Source organism: Maniola jurtina, chromosome 7 (assembly GCF_905333055.1).
Source record: "Maniola jurtina chromosome 7, ilManJurt1.1, whole genome shotgun sequence".
Lineage (NCBI taxonomy): Eukaryota > Metazoa > Arthropoda > Insecta > Lepidoptera > Nymphalidae > Maniola > Maniola jurtina.
In genome coordinates, this window is record NC_060035.1 from 2,788,072 (window position 1) to 2,806,028 (window position 17,957).

The following is a 17,957-nucleotide window of genomic DNA, read 5'->3' on the forward strand; positions in this document are numbered from 1 at the left end:
TTTGCTTGTCTCCATCAAAAAGTCCGAGATTTTTCAAGGGAGTTCCAAAGTAAGTATTTCTCTACAAAGTTTTGTCAAAATTGGTTAAGCGTATGGGCCATGAAAAGGTAGCAGACAGACAGACACGTCTTGTACCTATAGTAAAAAAAAAATAACCAACAAACTTATTATCTACTTTGAATTACACTACTATAGACTGTAATAAATAAATGTTACCTTTCTACTATGATAGGAGTGAACTTGATTTATCTAAGCTAGATCCGAGATGCCTAGTGGCTAGAATGCGTGAAACTTGGTAAGTAAGGGATCGTGGATTCGATTCCGGGCTCGGACTTTTAGATAAAGACAAGTATCTAGGTATAGTTCGCGACAGGTCGACATGGCAATCGGAATATGAGGCGGGGGACGCCCCACACACCCGCACGTCACCCGCGTTATCCCGCACCGCGTGCACACGCGTGTGGGCTGTGCGGGTGTGCGGGGCGTCCCCACCCCGATTGCCATGTCGTACTGTCGCGAACTATACCTAGATACTTGTCTGTATCTAAAAGTCCGAGCCCGGAATCAAATCCACGATCCCTTACTTACCAAGTTCCACGCATTCTAGCCACTAGGCCTCCCGGATCTAGCTTAGATAAATCAAGTTCACTCATATCATGGTAGATAGGTAGGTAACACTTATTTATTAAAGTCTACAGTACTGTAACTTAAAGTAGATAATAAGTTTGTTGGTATATAGCTTAGGCTATTTGTTAATTTTTTTTAGGTATACAAGACGTGTCTGTCTGTCTGCTACCTTTTCATGGCCCATACGCTTAACCAATTTTGACAAAACTTTGTAGAGAAATACTTAGGTAGCTTACATCCTGGAGACAGCAAGGTCTTTAGGCTACTTTTAATCCTGGAAAATTAAAGAGTTTCAAAACCCTAAATCCACCCGGGCAAAGTCGCAGATCTAGGTAGTTTGAAATGAAAAATCCTCTTTTTAAGGGTTCGATTATAAACAAAGAACCCTTATAAAAAGGTAAGTAGGTGCGGTAAGTAAGATAAATCTGTTGACTTATCTCCAAAGCTAAAGAGTAAAACAAAACATTAAGACTTCTGGTTTCTAACCTATCGCACTCTACACTTTCGGGAGCTTTGACCTTTTATAATGACGTCAATACACGATAGATACTTACAGAAATAATAATCCAAAGTCCACACTTGTAAAAATGAATAAGACACAACACGATTTTCATACAAAAAAGTCAACTTTTTAATATCGTCACTGATTTATTCGCGAGCGAGCGTTCGTTCACTACATAAGTCTGTAGAGGACTGAGGCTGGCCCTCTCAGAGAGGAAAGAGGGGCTAAACCTCCGTATTATGTTACTATAATGAACTCTATTGTACTTTACTTAGTTTCCGCATGCATTGCTGCTCTAACATCTACGTATTTCATGCTAAAACTCTTCACAGTGCGCAGTGAATTTCAGTAACTTTTTCAGGGATGAAGGAGTAAATTTTTATGATCTGGTCGTACTTTTTCAGGTTCAACACATTTTTGATCGATTCTTCTAAATATCATATCTACGAGTCCTTCTATTGGCAGGCTATACAAAAATAGAAGGGTAGGTAATCTTGCTACAATAAGAACCACGGTGACACGGGTCTCTCAGTTTTATGAAATTTCAGAAAATCAAACCCATGAACACTTGTTTGGAAACCTTGATAGACATCTAATATCTATGCGTACATACATATTATTATGTAGATGGTAACTCTGGTAAAGTAGCAAGTACTGTGTTATGGTGATATAAAACGGTTAAAATACAGGCATAAACTTTATAAAATACATAAATAGATTGCACAAACTGATTATTATTAAACTCACGAAAAGTTTTCACGATATGAAAATTTGCACTAGGGGAAGAAAAGAAAGAAAATCTTGCACAATTTCTTTTAAAAGTACTACGTAATAAATAAATAATAGATAGATACTACTTCTATTTATCCCCTCCATTTTTATCTTGAATCGTTATCGACATAAGAAGCCATAAATAAAGTAATTGACAGTCAGTAATATCGGGAAATGGTATAAAAGTTTTCCCCTCGTCTTAAGTTAAGGGGAAGATTTGCCGCCAATGCGAATGCCCCTATCCAATCGAATCGAATCGCTATCGATTAGGAATTGCAGCTACTTGGGGATATGAAATTATTTGATGTGATCAATCAATTGCTAAGAAAGATGGAGGGTAACTGTGACCATAACAGTTAATGCCTTCTGGAAAATTTGAAAAAGATAGCTTTATCCATATTATTCTATTTCTTAGGAGTCTAAGATGGAAGCGGGTTAACCTGGATGGGGTATACCAGTTTTTGAAGAAAGAAAGAAAGAAAATTAATTTATTCATCTTGTGCTTAGTTAATTTATTCATTTTTGTTATCCCATTGGTTTCCATATCCCTTTGGTTTCTACATGGCATCGTACTGGAACGCTAAATCGCTTGGTGGCACGGCTTTACCGGTAGGGTAGTAACTAGCCACGGTTGAAGCCTCCCACCGGACCCAGACCAGAGAAAAATTAGAAATTATAAAATTCCAAATGGCCCCAGATGGGACCTCTCACTAATAAGACCACAGCGCTGACCACTGTGCCAGTGAGGTTGACAAAAAAATCTAAAAAATATTCGTCCATACAAATATTATAAATTTGAAAGTGTTTCTGTCTGTCTGCTAGCTTTTCTTTGGTACGGAGACAGCTTGGTTCTCTGAGATGCAAGCTTTATCCAGAAAAATCGAAGAGTTCCCAGTTCACACGGAATTTTTTCATCTATTTATTTCATTCAAATTCAAAATATTTTTATTTACTTAATTAAACTTTTACAAGTGCTTTTCAATTGTCAAAATAATCTACCACTGGTTCGGAATGCCGTTCCTACCGAGAAGAACCAGCAAGAAACTCGGCGGTTGCTCTTTTCAAGTATGTATTCAATTTACAATAATATGCTATACTGTACTATACAAGCAATTGCAGCCCCGTGTATTGCTGGAGCGAGTCAAATCCAAGTTTTTTTTGTCATTAGGTAGGTACCTAATGTTTTACTAGAAGGAACGTACCGAGAAAGATAAGTATAAGCTTCCAAAACTCGCATTTGTCCTATGGAACTTTCCTCTAAAATATGTTATAAACTAACCCACATGAAAGTAGGTACTAGTGTAGATTCCTCCTTTTATTCCCTCGGGGAAGCAGAAACCTCTTAATTCTTTCGTCTCGTCCGGAAACATTTCATAAATCGGGTGCGCTTTACGATCGCACTAAACCCCGGACAGACAAGCCGCGACCGAGACGCGACAGCCAGCAGAAGCAGGCTGAGGCAAGTCACACTGAACGAGTGAACGTGTGTAATGTATAGTGTGTGTATAAATGGTGCATAACTACATACATAATGCGTAAAAAAATGACTTCTCACGCACCATTTTAACTTTATGTGTCAAATATCATATCAAAAGCACGATTTTAGTCCTTATTTTACAGATGAACCGTACTTTTGACATGACAATTGTTAGGAATTAAGATCTCTAGGAGGCGCTTTGGAAACGACGTTATTAAGTCTCGCTTCCGTCCCGCGTCGTATTTGACCAAGGCTTAAGGTTAATAAATTTCAGTTTTACGCTCCGTTGTAAACTAAATAGTTCGCTATAGTTAAACTGCGAGGAACTTTAGTTCCACTGTTCCTTATACCTATACTGGTTTATGGGTAAAAATGATAGAATAAGCTGCAGATATTGATTAACACCAACCCATAGAGACAACATATATCTAATAACTACATAGGTACTATTCTGCCTCTATGCACTAACCTGTTATATACTTTTGTTATGCTTATAGGTAGGTATAGGCACTATCAGGGGTGTATTTGTGTGTATGTACGATTTGGCGCCCTGGGCCAACAAGGTGTATATGAACGAAAAACACTTGAATATTCGTTATTGTTTTTATTGAACGTATTATTTACGTTCTAGACGCATCATGCACGCATTGTGCAGTGCGTGTGGAGCGTGTGTGGCGCGTGTGTGGACCGTGTATGGAGCTGGTGTGGACTATATTGTGTGGTGCGTGTGTTGAGCGAGTATAGCGCGGGTGTTACGCGTGTGTGAACTATATGTGGAGCTTGTGTGGAGCGTTTCTGGTACGGCCAGAGGGAAGTAGGGAAATACTAAGGAGGGAACCTGTACCTACTTATATTTAGTCAGATACCTCTATCTAAACACCGGTGATATCTTTCGACACCGGATATTCAGGGGTAAGTGGGGTGCAAGCATTGTTGACATATGTACCTACCTCCTTATCACCCCACATTAGAAAAACCATTTCATTTTACCGCCAAATAACGAAAAATCATGCTCTTTTGAACCATATTTTACACAAAATACGATCTGTGTATTTGTTTTAGGGGTGCACATAAAATATGCCTTCTTTTGTTGTACTATAAGGGTGGCAAAGACCAATTTCACTTTCATACAAAGCCCCTTTTATGTGGTCGACCAAAAATAAATGTGAAAAATTCCTTACTGATAATAATATTATCAGTGTATTTTTGGAAAATTAAGTAGGTAGTGATGGACAAGCTACTCGATGGTTCCAAAGATAACCAAGGACTCACTACAAAAAAAAATTATAACAGCGCTACTAAGAATACTTACCTAGTACCTATTTAACAAAAGACATCATCGAGTTTCTTATCTTCATATATCTAGAACAGACACCTTAAAACCACTTGACAACTTGAAAAATCGGCCAAGTGCGAGTCGCACTCGCACACGAAGTGTTCCGTACCATCGTACAAAAACACTTTTTTTTAATTTCATGGCGGCTTTTTGAAATTTTTATTATTTGTTATTATAGCGTCAATAGAAATACACATTGTGTGATAATTTCAACATTCCACCTGTTACGGTTCACGAGATACAGTCCGCTGACAGACAGACAGACAGGTAGCCGGACGGACGGACAGCGGAGCCTTAGTAATACGATCCCGTTGGTACTTGGTACCCTTCGAGTTTTGAATCCAATCATGATGGATTCAGGCTGATCTGCATGCGTTCACGGCTGGACTTAGGTACGCGAAGACTTTTGCTAGAGCGCGCCACGGAGGACCAAACACGGTCCTCCGCCTTCTTCATCTAACAGCTTCCTGCCACTGTCACGTATGTACCTTTTAAGATACGTTATAAGCAGTACAAAATATGTACAAAATGATAAAGTTACCTATATAATATAATACTAAGTAGTTACTTATGTAAAAATCGTTGCATCGCCTCCTAACAGCTTATTTTTTTTAAATCCTTTGTTTCTTTTTTCTCTAGTCTGTCTGTATTTTGTCATCCAGGAAACCCCGAAATTGCTGAGAACCTACGGGCTACGACTATTCGGTTTTCAATCCGCCTTCATACCAAATGCTAAACCTTTGGATTGGAGTCCTATGCCATTGGAGTTTCCAAACTTGTAAAACCATGAAGTTGTAGTCTACGTGTAGTTAGGGAAGGGACATATGGACATAATTATTGGTATAATTAACTTATAAGTATGTATTCTGAGTTATTAGTATGTTTATCTATTAACAATATAATAAACAAACGGTAGATGTTATGCCTAATAGGTAGTTAGTACACTTAGTAGGCAAGTAGGAAAATAATAGGAATTTTAAATATATCAAAACAATTCTCTGTGGCTATTTCCATAACAGTTGCGTCAATGTAAAGCACATACAAAAATATTCAATTGTAAGAGCTTACCGTGAAATGTACCATAACGATGTCCTGGTACCTATATAAGAACAATTTTTTCTAGCATTTTCTTAGTATCTCTTTGTGCTAGTGCCAAAATGTTAGGGACAAAGTTAACTTTTACTATTGCTGTAACCATTTTGGTGAGTTTGAACTTTGAACTTTAAATACTAACCTATTACAGCACCAACTGACACTAGATTAGGTAAAGGTTTCTTTTGTATATCAAAACCTACCACTCAATTAAAAATATATTAATTTTTATTTTTTCTCTTATTTCTTTTGAATCTCGATATTTTGTTGCCATGAAGCTAAAATATCAGCTGCATTGAATAAACTAGGTCCAAATCCACTTTTGATTCTAATGTAAATTATAACTAATATTATTTATTCATTTTCAGATTTTATTAATCACGGCTGAAAAAGAAGGTAGGTTTTCTACTCTCCGCTAGATGGCGCTATTAAAGTTTTATACATAGAACAAATTAATAATAATAATAGATTTAATTAATATTGGCCGTTAGTTATTTGATAGTCTTAAGCATTTTTAAATTTCCAGTAAATGCAGCTCCAGAGCCTTGCAAGGATATGATGTACATGTTTAAGAAACCTGAAAAATTAAATAAAGCTAAAGAAGACAAAGAGAAGATGGAAAAAGACAAAAAGAAAGATTTGATGAAGAAATTGGAAAGAAGTAAGAAGAATCTGGTTTTTAACATTAATTGGTTTACTATGATCTAATTATTAAATAAGCAAAAGTATCTACCAAACATTAACTTTTTATTTATTTTTTGTTTCAGTCTTTGAAAAAATGTGTAAGTATCTGCAATAGTATCCATATAACATATTACTAACCTAATATTTTTATTTGTGCTAGATGCAAAAACCTGTATAGAAATAAAATGTTTATAATTATTTTCAGTGGGAAAGAAATAATAAGAAATGACTGAAGAATGAAGTTTTATATAATATCAGCATTTATTTTAACTGTAAAGACAATTAAACCAATATTTTGTTGGCATAGCTTAGTATAGCGGCAATAATGCTATTGCCCGCTAGATGGCGTTAGTAGATACTAAAATAACGTATTTTTTTCGTAAAAGAAGCATTTTTGCTAATATATTTTGCTACTTTAATATAAACAGAAAAATTAATAAAACTCTGAATGCAATTACATAAATTATGCCTATTTCTAACCAGTACATCGAGCGCTGCGTTTGGAAGACGAAGAAACAACCCAGAAGCCCAGAGGAGCAGCAATGGAAGATCTTTTGACCAACTATATTAACTTTATAACCAATTTATGGAATATATAATTTATTGATTTCTATAAGTTACCGAGTGTAATCATTTGTAACTAACTATTTCACTATATTAATACTAATTCAGAATAAAACAAATACGTTTATCTTTACTTTAACCCTGCCTACTAATTAGCGACTATATTTTTCTCTTTGCAACTCATCATACAAAAGAAAATGTATGTACAATTAGTTTCATCGATTTTTTTTCAATATGTTATTTACGTTACCTAACCCACCCTTTTCAGTTCTTTCATTCAAAATTTATTCAGAGTAGATGAAAAATAAACTAAATTCCAGTGGATATGCAGTAGTTAGGTATGGAAATAAAAACCATAATTTCAATTTATATTAATTTAATCAGACTCATTTCACAATGTAAACTGATAACACACTATTTACCTCACAACACGGCCAATATTTAAACCAACAGCCAAATCAGGCAAAAGAAACGCCAAATTAACCAAAAATTGGCTAATGTTGCAGGTTAAAATAAGTCAATTTTTTATTGCAAGTTTATTGGCTGAATAAGACCAAATTGGCCAATATTGTGAGGCAAACACACCATTCATCGACACACAGTGCCGCATATAATATAAATAACAAATAAACTGATCGCATCCTTATTTATATACAAAATCAGTACACCGTAGACGCACGGCAAAACGCGCCCGGATTGTATAAGAATCCCCCTATATAAATAGTACAGTGCCTGTAAAAAAGAAATTTTTCGATGGACTGGCGCAGCCTATAAAAAAAATTCAGCCAGCCAGTTTTCATGATAAAATATGTAAAATTAGGGCCGGCAAAAAGAATTTTAGCTTGTTGGAAACAAATGATTTTATTGAAGAACAAAACACCCTGTTTAAAACAAAATCAGAAACATGTTTTAAAAACAAAACACCGTTTAAAACAAAATCAAAAACATGTTTTAAATAATGCTTAAAACTAGTGTAAAACATTTATTTTACACAATGCCTATCATGGTCGAAACTAATAACTAATAAGTAACAAAAGCCTCCAGCAAGTAAGAACTAGTTAAAATAAGTTTTAACTGAGAACGGCCAGTAACCATAACATAAATTATTCAAATCATTGATCGTAGCACAGTACCATGTATATATGGGGAGAGTGGAATATTTCGAATCACACGTGCTAAGACCTGTAACGACACACTAGAGAACTAAACATGCCGTATCAGATCGATTGAGCGCTAACCTGCTAGACTAGCACTGAAGGTTGATAGTTACAATGAGACAATCACAATCGTTTGTGGTCGACACTCTCTGCTATTGGATTAGTTATTACAATAACGATTGTCACGTTGTAACAATCATAACTTCCGTGCTAGACCCTGTCCCCTGATTCTGAAATTTTTCTTATTAATTGGTCGTCAAATCGTGTGATTTGACAGCGACGACCAACAATCGTCACCTGTCAAATTATCAATGGAGTTGACAGATTGCGATAGTTGCTTAATGTCAAAAATACAGAATCAGGGCCCAGCGGGTGATTCGCTTGCTCAGTGATCATTAAATTCAATTTTATTTTATTGAATTGAAAAGCCACGAGAATGGTTGGCGATAGTCACTGAGTAATAACCACCGAAGCTCATTCGACATTTATTTTCCAATCCATTGAAGGTTTTGTACGAAAAAAATACTTTACTATCACTCAGTGAAGCAGTATAGAACCAACTAATATCAAATGAGTTTGATGGCTATCGTTTTAGAGTTGGCAGAGTGAACTGCAGTGAGGGAACTCTCGGTTTGATCCTGAATCGACGATATGTCAAATATTGGGTATAGTGACGTAAAATCATAGAAAAATATAGGGCTACCTACGTCAAATGTACAGTCAAAGGCCTTAAGTCGTTTAGCACCTTTGATCATATTATTCCCGTGGCAGTTTTTTTTAATTAAGTACCAAAATAGGGAATGTTCAGAAGTCTGCTTTTGATACAGCGAAAAACCACTAAGGTTAACACATTGTGTTTGTGGCGTATTTATAGAAAAGGGTTTTTGATGCAATAATTTCGCGGTATTGCTACTCGAATTCTGAGGCCGACCGTACTAACATTTGACGCCTGCCAGTGACGTCGAAGCGTCAACGTTTTTGTTAAAAGTTCCCAACTGTCGTGGACCGTGTTGATCACTGAGGCAGCGCATCGCCCCGCCGGATCGCGCGTGAGTACCCGTATAGTACTTTATATTGTCTGTTATTGCACACACTTCACACTTTACAGCTCGTCGTGCTCCTCCTGTGGACAATCAAAAATAACATTAATAAATAATAAAAACGGTCAAGTCCGAGTCGGACTAGCACAAAGGGTTCTGTACCATCGTAATAAAGCTTAATTTTTTTTAATTTTTAATGGCGGCCACTTAATTTTTTTCTTTATTTGTTGTTACAGCGGAAATTTCAACTCTATCTATTACAGTTCACAAGATAAAGCCCGCTGAGAAATATACAGGCAAACAGACGGACGGACTGTGAAGGCTTAGTAACAAGGTCCCGTTTGGAACCCTTCGGGTATGGGACCATAATAAATCTTTTTTTATCTTAGTAATTATCATCATCATCATCATCTGAACACATCGATGATGGCCAAATACTGAGTCGGGGTCTCCTCATAAAATTAGCACCACACTGCATGGCTAATGATTAAATTACTAAAATCTTAAGGATCCCATAGTCAAGTAAAAATTTCAACTCACCACAGGGCCAGCCTCTCCCTCAGGAATCGCCTCATCATCCAGATCCTCATCATCTTCATCATCCTCCGGTTTCTCCGCCTTCTCCTTTTCTCTCTCCGCCTCATCCTGTTCCGCCTTCATCTTCTTCTCTCCTTCTAGTGTCTTCTTTAATTCTTCTCCGCGCGCTTTCGCCACTTCTAAATCATCAGTGAATAGGAAATTGTCGAAGATGGTTCCAGATTTGACCTGCCACAGATCAAGGCCGACTGCGCAGATTTCCTTGCGTAGGTAGAGATTCTTGTCCTCTGTATATTCTGGGTTGTCAATTTCTGGGTGGACCCACGCGCCTTTGTATGCTGGGTTGTCGATCTGAAAAAAAAAAAATTGGATGATGATTTAAATAGGTAAATTATTGTAACTAGGTAATTAGGTTACGTTAAATGATAGTATTGTTTAATTAATTATTAGTAATAATAGTTAGTATGAATTCGATAAAATCGGTACGAATTTACACAGATATTACTTTGGCTAAAGTTTAAAAAGCTACCCAAAAATACCCTGAAATCATGACAAAATGACAGTGCCTCGACACTGCAAGTAACTAGAATGGCATCGGCCGTATCCATTGACACATCACATTAGCACACTCGTTTGGTACTCCGGCAATGAAAGTCACCACGTAACGGTAGATAGGGCAATGAACTACACAAGTGACGCGAACATTATAGGGACGTCGCACAATACATGCGGTGCGATGTCGCATCGTAAAGTTATACGACAATGCATCATGGAACGCGATGCGCTGTCGCAACGCACCACATCTTCAGCGCGATTAGACAGGCCACAAGATGCGTTTCCGGTGCGTTGAGGCACCGAACCGCTGCGGATTTAAGTCACACAGGCACTGCGTTGCCGCTCCGGCAAAAAAAGACATTACAACGCACTACCCCTCCCTGCTTCGTCTCTCTGGTTGCAAGTCTGTTACGCTTGCGGTACGGCGCCGCACGACGTCGTACGGTGTGTGGCATGGTACAGCGATTTCTATGTAGGAAGACGCAGCGGCACCGCTCAGGCGCCGCACCGCTAACGCATCGTGTGGTTTTACTCTTAACTAGGAAACTCGTTCTACGATGTCGGATGCGACGAAATTTTATGGATGCGACTTCGTTTTTCCGATGCGACGTCGCACCGCATGTATTGTGAAAAGACCCTGTTAACTGCTAACTGCTAACTATACATTCAAATTAGCTGTATTTTGTCGTCTTTCTATGACTCGGAAATGCTTAAATGAGTCATTCAAAAATGACTTATGGTACACTAACATTCATTAGATACGCGTTTTGCTCTAGACATATAAAATTGAAATAATTTAAAGTGTTTCTGTAATATTATATGAAAATTGCTAATAATTTACTTGCACATGAAAAAATACAAAGGAAATGTATAATTTGCTGTTTCTGGGCATTACGCATGACCGAGTTGTTGGAATTAACGAACTATTTTTACATAATTGTTTTTTCTGTAGGTACCTATTGATAGTAAAGTAAAAAACAATCATCCAGCCCTTTATTTTGGAAAGGAGAAAACCTCAATGGAAATTACCTGCTTAGGATGCCAGACACCCTTGAATTCAGGGTTGTCAATCATGGGTGGTTCCCACTCGCCGTCCATCTCATCATCCCAATCTTCAGGTTTGGCAGCATCAGGGTCGGGGATGTGTTCAGGTTTGTCCCAGTCCTCGGGTTTGGTGTCGTCAGGGTCGGGAATGGTGGGGCGATCGTCCCAGTCCTCTGGCTTCTTGGCTTCTGGGTCCTGGAAAGTACAAAATCAATTGTTTATTATTGTTAAGATTTACAAACATTGTCCACTCAGTACCACAATGTAAGAAATACCATACAGTGACTACTTTTGATGACTTAGACTCACGACGCTGACACATAAAATGACATAAAATTTGCGCTCGCTACGCTCGTGATGGGGTGGTTTCGGTCTCTATTATCTTTAAAATTACGACATTAAACGAGTCGCAGGGAGCCGCTGGATCCAGGCGGCACAAGACCGTGGCGTGTGGAAGTCCCTACAAGAGACCTATGTCCAGCAGTGGACATCTATCAGTTGACAATGATAGTGATACAAACCTTGATCTTCTTGGGTGGCAGGAAGTCCCAGTCATCTTCAAGGTTTCCATCCTCAACCTTCTCGTTATCAATGAGCACTTCATACTTGTTGTCAGGCTTCACCACCAGGGTGTATAAATGTGTGTATACATCGTCCTTACAGCGGATCTCCTTCTTGATGAGGTGGTTCTTGCCCTTGTAGCTGAAGATTACGTGCACCTGGGGGCAAACGGTTTGGATTGGTATAAGAAACAAACTGAGTTAAGACTAAAAATAGTAGTAAAATCTATCCGCAGTGGGCCCAACCGCCCTGAACGGATTTCCTCGTTTCCCCTAAAGGAATTGTGCGAAGACCACGGACAGGTGTAGTCCTATTCTACGTCATAAAAAATAGCTGATGCCCGTAACCTCGTCATATCGTCGTGATATGTCACTCTCTACCAAAATATCAAATCAATCCTTTGCTCCATTGACTGACTGACAAACCAAGAAACAAACACACTTTCGCATTTATAATATGGGTAGTGGTTTATAAAAAGATTATAAATAATACTACAATCGTTTTAATAAATCACGAAATTAGAGTACAAATACCTTAAAAACTTTTCAGCAAAAATAACTATGGAAAGTGTAAGTATAGTTCGTGACAGGTCGACATGGCAATCGGAGTGTGAGGCGGGCAGACGCCCTGCACCCATGCTATCCCGCACTAAATTAAGGAGGGGGATGTGCGGGTGTGCGGGGCGTCCCCACCCCGAGATACCTATTGGTTTTACTTTATTCCATAGTTTTAAAAGAGTTTAGTATGTGTTGGTGTAATTAAAAAATGTAAAGCAGCAATAAAACTTAATGATTTTGTATATCAGTCAAATGCTTTTTAACTACTAATTATTATTTTAACATATTATTCAAACTCGTATGCATACTAATGACTGATAAGTTTAATCAACCTACCACTTTCATTATAATATAATATTAATTAAAATAGTTGCATGCTATATTGAAGCATTTTGTTAGAATAAAACAAAATGTTTCAGTTTTTCACAAAATTTTACTAAGTAAATCGAGAATATATTAAAACTAGGTATAAATTTGATTTTTGATAATTATTATTATAGATGGATTTTTGACAGAGAACCATAATGAATAAATGGAAAATCCATATCTACTAAGCATCAGATTAGTATCTCTGTGTCATCTTTTAACGGCCCACCCATTTAACCAATTTTAACTAAATTAATTGGTAGAGAGATAGCTCGCATACCTAGGATTGACATAAGCTAATTTTTGTCCTGGAAAATCAAAGAATCCTCTTGAAATTTATCAAAATCTAGAATCCACGTGGACATCATCTAGTAATTAATAAAAAGATAATCACACTAATTATAAAGGCGAAAGTTTGTATGTGTGTGTGTGTGTTTGTTACTCTTTCACGCAAGAACTCCTGGATGGATTTGGCTGAAATTTGGAATGGAGATAGGTTATGCCCTGGATTAACACATAGGCTACTTTTTATACCAGAAAATGGAGGTTCCCACGGGATTTTTTTTTCTCTCATCTGGCTTTACACTGATTAGCCAATGTCAAGTTTGTAGTTATTTACAAGTTAGGAAAACTATAATGTATAAGTATGGACTTCGTCTGTGCCGGCGCCCGCCGACATACACGCGCGCTCCTTTAGAGCGCTTCCCAGTCAGTTCCACCACCAATAAACACCAGCAGAACACAAAAACCGGCCACTTCTAACAAAAAAACAGTCCAAAAAGTCACAACACGTGCACCAGCAAACGCCAACACAGCAAACCTACTCCACGCGAACGAAGTCGCGGGCATCATCTAGTAGTTTTATATTTACAGTAGGCAGGTGGTACTTTTATTGTCACTTTCAAGTTCCATGTGACTAAATTAATTATTATCTATTGAAATATCTATTCAATGATTGCCATTGTAGCGTGCGATCACGCTTTCCACTATTTTGAAATGTATACCTAACAGCTAAAAATAATTATGGAAGCATTATAATATTATAATGTAAGTATGTATTGTTATTTGTTACTTTGTTGGATACATGTAGTGCTCTGCACCAATTCCTAACATAAGGGAGTTATGCCTATGTTTCAAGATTAATTATATATCTATTATTATAGATTTAATATCCTTCAACAAAATGACAATTTTCTAGGAAAAAAACTTTAAATTGTTTGTAAAATAAGGCAAAATTTATTTATTAAATAAGGCAATGAGGAAGAGTGCAGGTATAATAATTGGAATCTATCGCTATCTCTTTAAATTGCAGTGGCACATATTTAGTCATGCATTCTTTTTCATTTATTTGAAAAGTACCCCTATTTTAAATACCCCCTTTTAATAAAAACAATAAATTAGACACATTCAAAAATTAAATTCAAAATCTTAAATTATGTACCTATATGGCTAAACAAATAAAAAGAATTTTTAAGAGGTAGTACATAATATGTACTAATATAATGAGGAAGTGACATAATATTGAAAAACCAGAATATGTTTTAATATGCAAACATTACTTACAGAAGAAATAAGCTGATTAAATAATAAAATTAATTGGGACACTTATGAACATGTATTTCAGGTAGTTTATTTATTCAGGTGCTTAATTTTCGATTTTTGGTCAGACTTATTTTAAGTAAAAGTATCATTATTTGGTTATTAGTTTCATCACATTATTTAGAAATTCTGAATTAGGAAAATCACTATGAACCAATAGTAAAAGCATCACCAACACAGCTCTGTCAATTGAAATAATGTTTTTTTTTAAATTATATTCATTAAACTTATACAATATATAGGGCATTTTAAATTACATTCAGTGCCACAAAAATCAATATGAATATGAGCTTTTTTCAAGTTTTATTTTCTTCTACATTTCAGACTCCTATAATTTCAAGATTGTACAAAAAACAAATGAACAGACATATCACCTGATGTTAAGTGATTAGGTTTAGACCATCACCTGTGAAAACTGCACCATTAGAGGAGCCACCATTACAGGGGAACCAGATGATACCCACGACTTTGTCTGAGAGACTAAGTTTTTTTTTAAAGGAACTCTATGGGATCTCTTTGGCTCTTGGAGATAAAAAGTACCCTATCTCTGTGCCAAATAAATGATTCCTACGATGCCCATGTGGATTTCATTTATTCCTATAGGAACTCTATGATTTTCTAAGACAAAAAGTAGCCTATTTGTCTCTAAGATGCAAGTTATTTCTGTACCAAATGTCAAAATCGGTTAAACATGCACCATGAAAAACTAGCAGACAGATCTGGATACTTTTGCATTTACAGTGTGTATGGATGTCCAAGTCTCTCGTCTTTCATAGAGATGTGGATAAATAAATAACAAAAGTGCTTTTTGAATCTTGAGGAGTAACTTACCTTTTTAGTACCAGGACCGCAGATATCCGGACCAAACATGATCTCATATGGACTCTCTCCGTGCATGTCTTTTTGATCCAGTTTGCAGTCAAACACCTTTATGTAGCCACCTCCGCAGTCAATATCTTGTTCATGCTTAACTGTGAACTGGATTACTAGGTCTTTGCCTTCGTTCGAGAAGGGCTTGAATTTACGTGAGAGGGCGTAGAACCTCGCATCCTCTGAGGTTTGAAGACCTATAAAAAAACACAGAAGATATATTTTTAGATCTACTTGGACATCAGAAGTATGAAGGTGGTTTTTAAGAATTAATTCGGTTGATTTAATTATATGCGCATCACTTTTATGTGATAAAAATAGCTTAAATACCACGTTTTAAATCCTAGACAACGTGCTAATTAGAAAGGTGCTGTCACATAAGTACATACCTTTATCTTCCTCTGGGTCATTGTAGAATTTACCAGCACTCAATTTGAACTTGCCGAACTCTTTTCCGGGGTGCTCACTATAGATCCATTTGGATTCCCATGAATCTGTAATCGGAAAACCTTATTTAGAATGTTCCAAAAACCGGCACGGTCCACGGCGTCAAAAATCGATATTAAATGCCAACGCCGGCACAATGACCAAAAATATCACGAAACTCACCGTCAGGGAATTTTTCTTCAAAATATACATCACAATTTACTGAATATAGAGCCAGCAAGCTGACTAGAATTAAAGCTAGCGATTTCATTATTGCAATTACACCACACCTTCACTTACAAAAGACTAGCCACGAATAACTACAAAATTTGGCAAATCAACTATTATTTAATTTCACCGCGTTGTTTTTCCATTTCAGTCGCACATACGACGTCGTTCCTTGTTAGAAAGAAACGAGTATATTTACCCGTGGATACTATGAAATTAAAGACAGAAATACAAATAGGAAAAGTAGTAAAGAGTAAAAGAGATAACTCATATCATTATGACGTTATGTTACGCAGACAGATGGAAAGCTCTCATTGGCCAACGTTAGCGAATAGAAATTGAACACACTCGTCGAAATTAACGACGAAGGTGGCGGGAAATTTAAAATAGACGAGTGTAGATTGCAAAAATATAAATAAACTGTATTTACGACCTGATAAAGTTTTACATAAATTATAAGACACTGCAAAAGTTACTACTTATATGTTTAATTGATAACTTAATTACTTTATTATGTATTTTCATTTTATCAAAGTTCAACCATCTAGAAACTTTATTTTTTATCAACAGCAAATAACCAATCGGTGTAACACATGACAGCAGAAAGAGATACAGTTATATAATAAACGTAGTTAGAATGAGATACAAAACAAAATGTACGTGGATGGAGGACCTTGAAGACCTGTACTTTTATATTATTTTATCTAGACCGAAAAATTATGTGGAAAATGAAACCTTGTACTCAAACCCATATAATTATTAATTTTATCACCTTGTATAACCTTCTTTTCTTAATTATCTGTTTTTAAAAATATGAAATGAAATTAAGTCAAATCGCGACTCGTGTGTCCAATAGCAGTAAGTATTTTGTTGAATTGAGGATCTCGGCGTAAATCCAAGATTTCATAAAACTACTCCAAATACCAAGATTAGAGCTTGATTAAAAGATTATTTTTTAATTGGTGTTTTAGGGTTCCATACCTCAAAAGGAAAAAAGGATAACCCCAGGATCACTTCGTTGTCTGTCTGTCTGTCCGTCTGTCCGTTGTCAAGAAAACCTATAGAGTACTTCTCGTTGACCTAGAATCATGAAATTTGGCAGGTAGGTAGGTCTTATAGCACAAGTACAGGAAAACCGTGAATCTGTGGTTACATCACACAAAAAATTAAGATGTGTAACTCATGAACAAAAATTAGTAAGTAAGTAAGTATTTTCAATTTTCAAAGTAAGATAACTATTATACCAAGTGTATCATATGAAAGGGTAGGTACATGCACATTCTAAAACAGATTTTTATGCATAATAGTTTTTGATTTATTGAGCCAAAATGTCGAAAAAATACTCGAGTACCTACGGAACCCTCGGTGCGCAAGTCTGACTCGCACTAGTTTTTTTATCTTGATCAGCGATATATACGGTCTACTTGTTCATATCTGTGGTCTTACAGTACGTAAGTTTAAACCACGATAGCCTAGTGGTTAGTGGTTATTCGGAGGTCGGGGATTTGATCCCGGGCAAGCACCTGTAACTTATCGGTGTTGTGTGCTTTTAATCAATAATACCTACTATCACTTGCTTTAACAGTGAAGGAAAACATCGTAAGAAAACCTGCATCCCTGAGAGTTCTCCATAATATTCTCAAAGGTGCGTGGAAGACTGCCAATTCGGACTTGACCATATATATACTGTGTTGACCAGCGTCGCGGACTATGGCCTAAGCTCTAAACCATTCTTATCTCTTCTAAATCTATTTTATAGAATCAATCAATCAATCAATCAATCAATCAGCCTGTTTGCGTCCACTGCTGGACATAGGACTTCCCGAGAGCGCGCCACCCACGCCACACACGATCCTCCGCTTTCCTCATCCACCCACCTGCTATCCTCTTAAGGTCGTCAGTCGAGCGGGTCGGAAGTCGTCCCACACTGTGCTTGTTGATACGCGGTCTCCACTCCAGAACAC

At 36.8% G+C, this 17,957-nt stretch overlaps 3 protein-coding genes across 8 annotated transcripts in view; all 3 read right to left on the reverse strand.

Moving 5' to 3' along the window:
• The window catches only part of LOC123866882, a 74,197-nt gene extending 72,879 nt beyond the window's left edge, over window positions 1-1,318 (reverse strand). For all 6 annotated transcript variants that reach the window (XM_045908636.1, XM_045908635.1, XM_045908638.1 and 3 more), the window contains exon 1: window positions 1,182-1,318. The gene's annotated coding sequence lies outside the window, so the exon portion shown is untranslated. The remainder of the gene's footprint in view (window positions 1-1,181) is intronic.
• LOC123866855 (guanine nucleotide-binding protein-like 3 homolog) overlaps window positions 1-17,957 on the reverse strand; it is a 33,688-nt gene that overhangs the window by 8,089 nt on the left and 7,642 nt on the right. The gene's annotated exons all lie outside the window — the stretch shown is intronic.
• On the reverse strand, window positions 7,413-16,105 carry LOC123866870 (calreticulin). The gene is made up of 7 exons (XM_045908610.1): window positions 15,949-16,105; window positions 15,729-15,833; window positions 15,301-15,536; window positions 11,908-12,105; window positions 11,372-11,581; window positions 9,791-10,138; window positions 7,413-9,333 (listed from the first exon to the last, which is right to left on the reverse strand). Exons 1-7 carry the CDS (start codon window positions 16,034-16,036, stop codon window positions 9,313-9,315), a joined length of 1,206 nt encoding a protein of 401 aa, XP_045764566.1. The 5' UTR covers window positions 16,037-16,105; the 3' UTR covers window positions 7,413-9,312.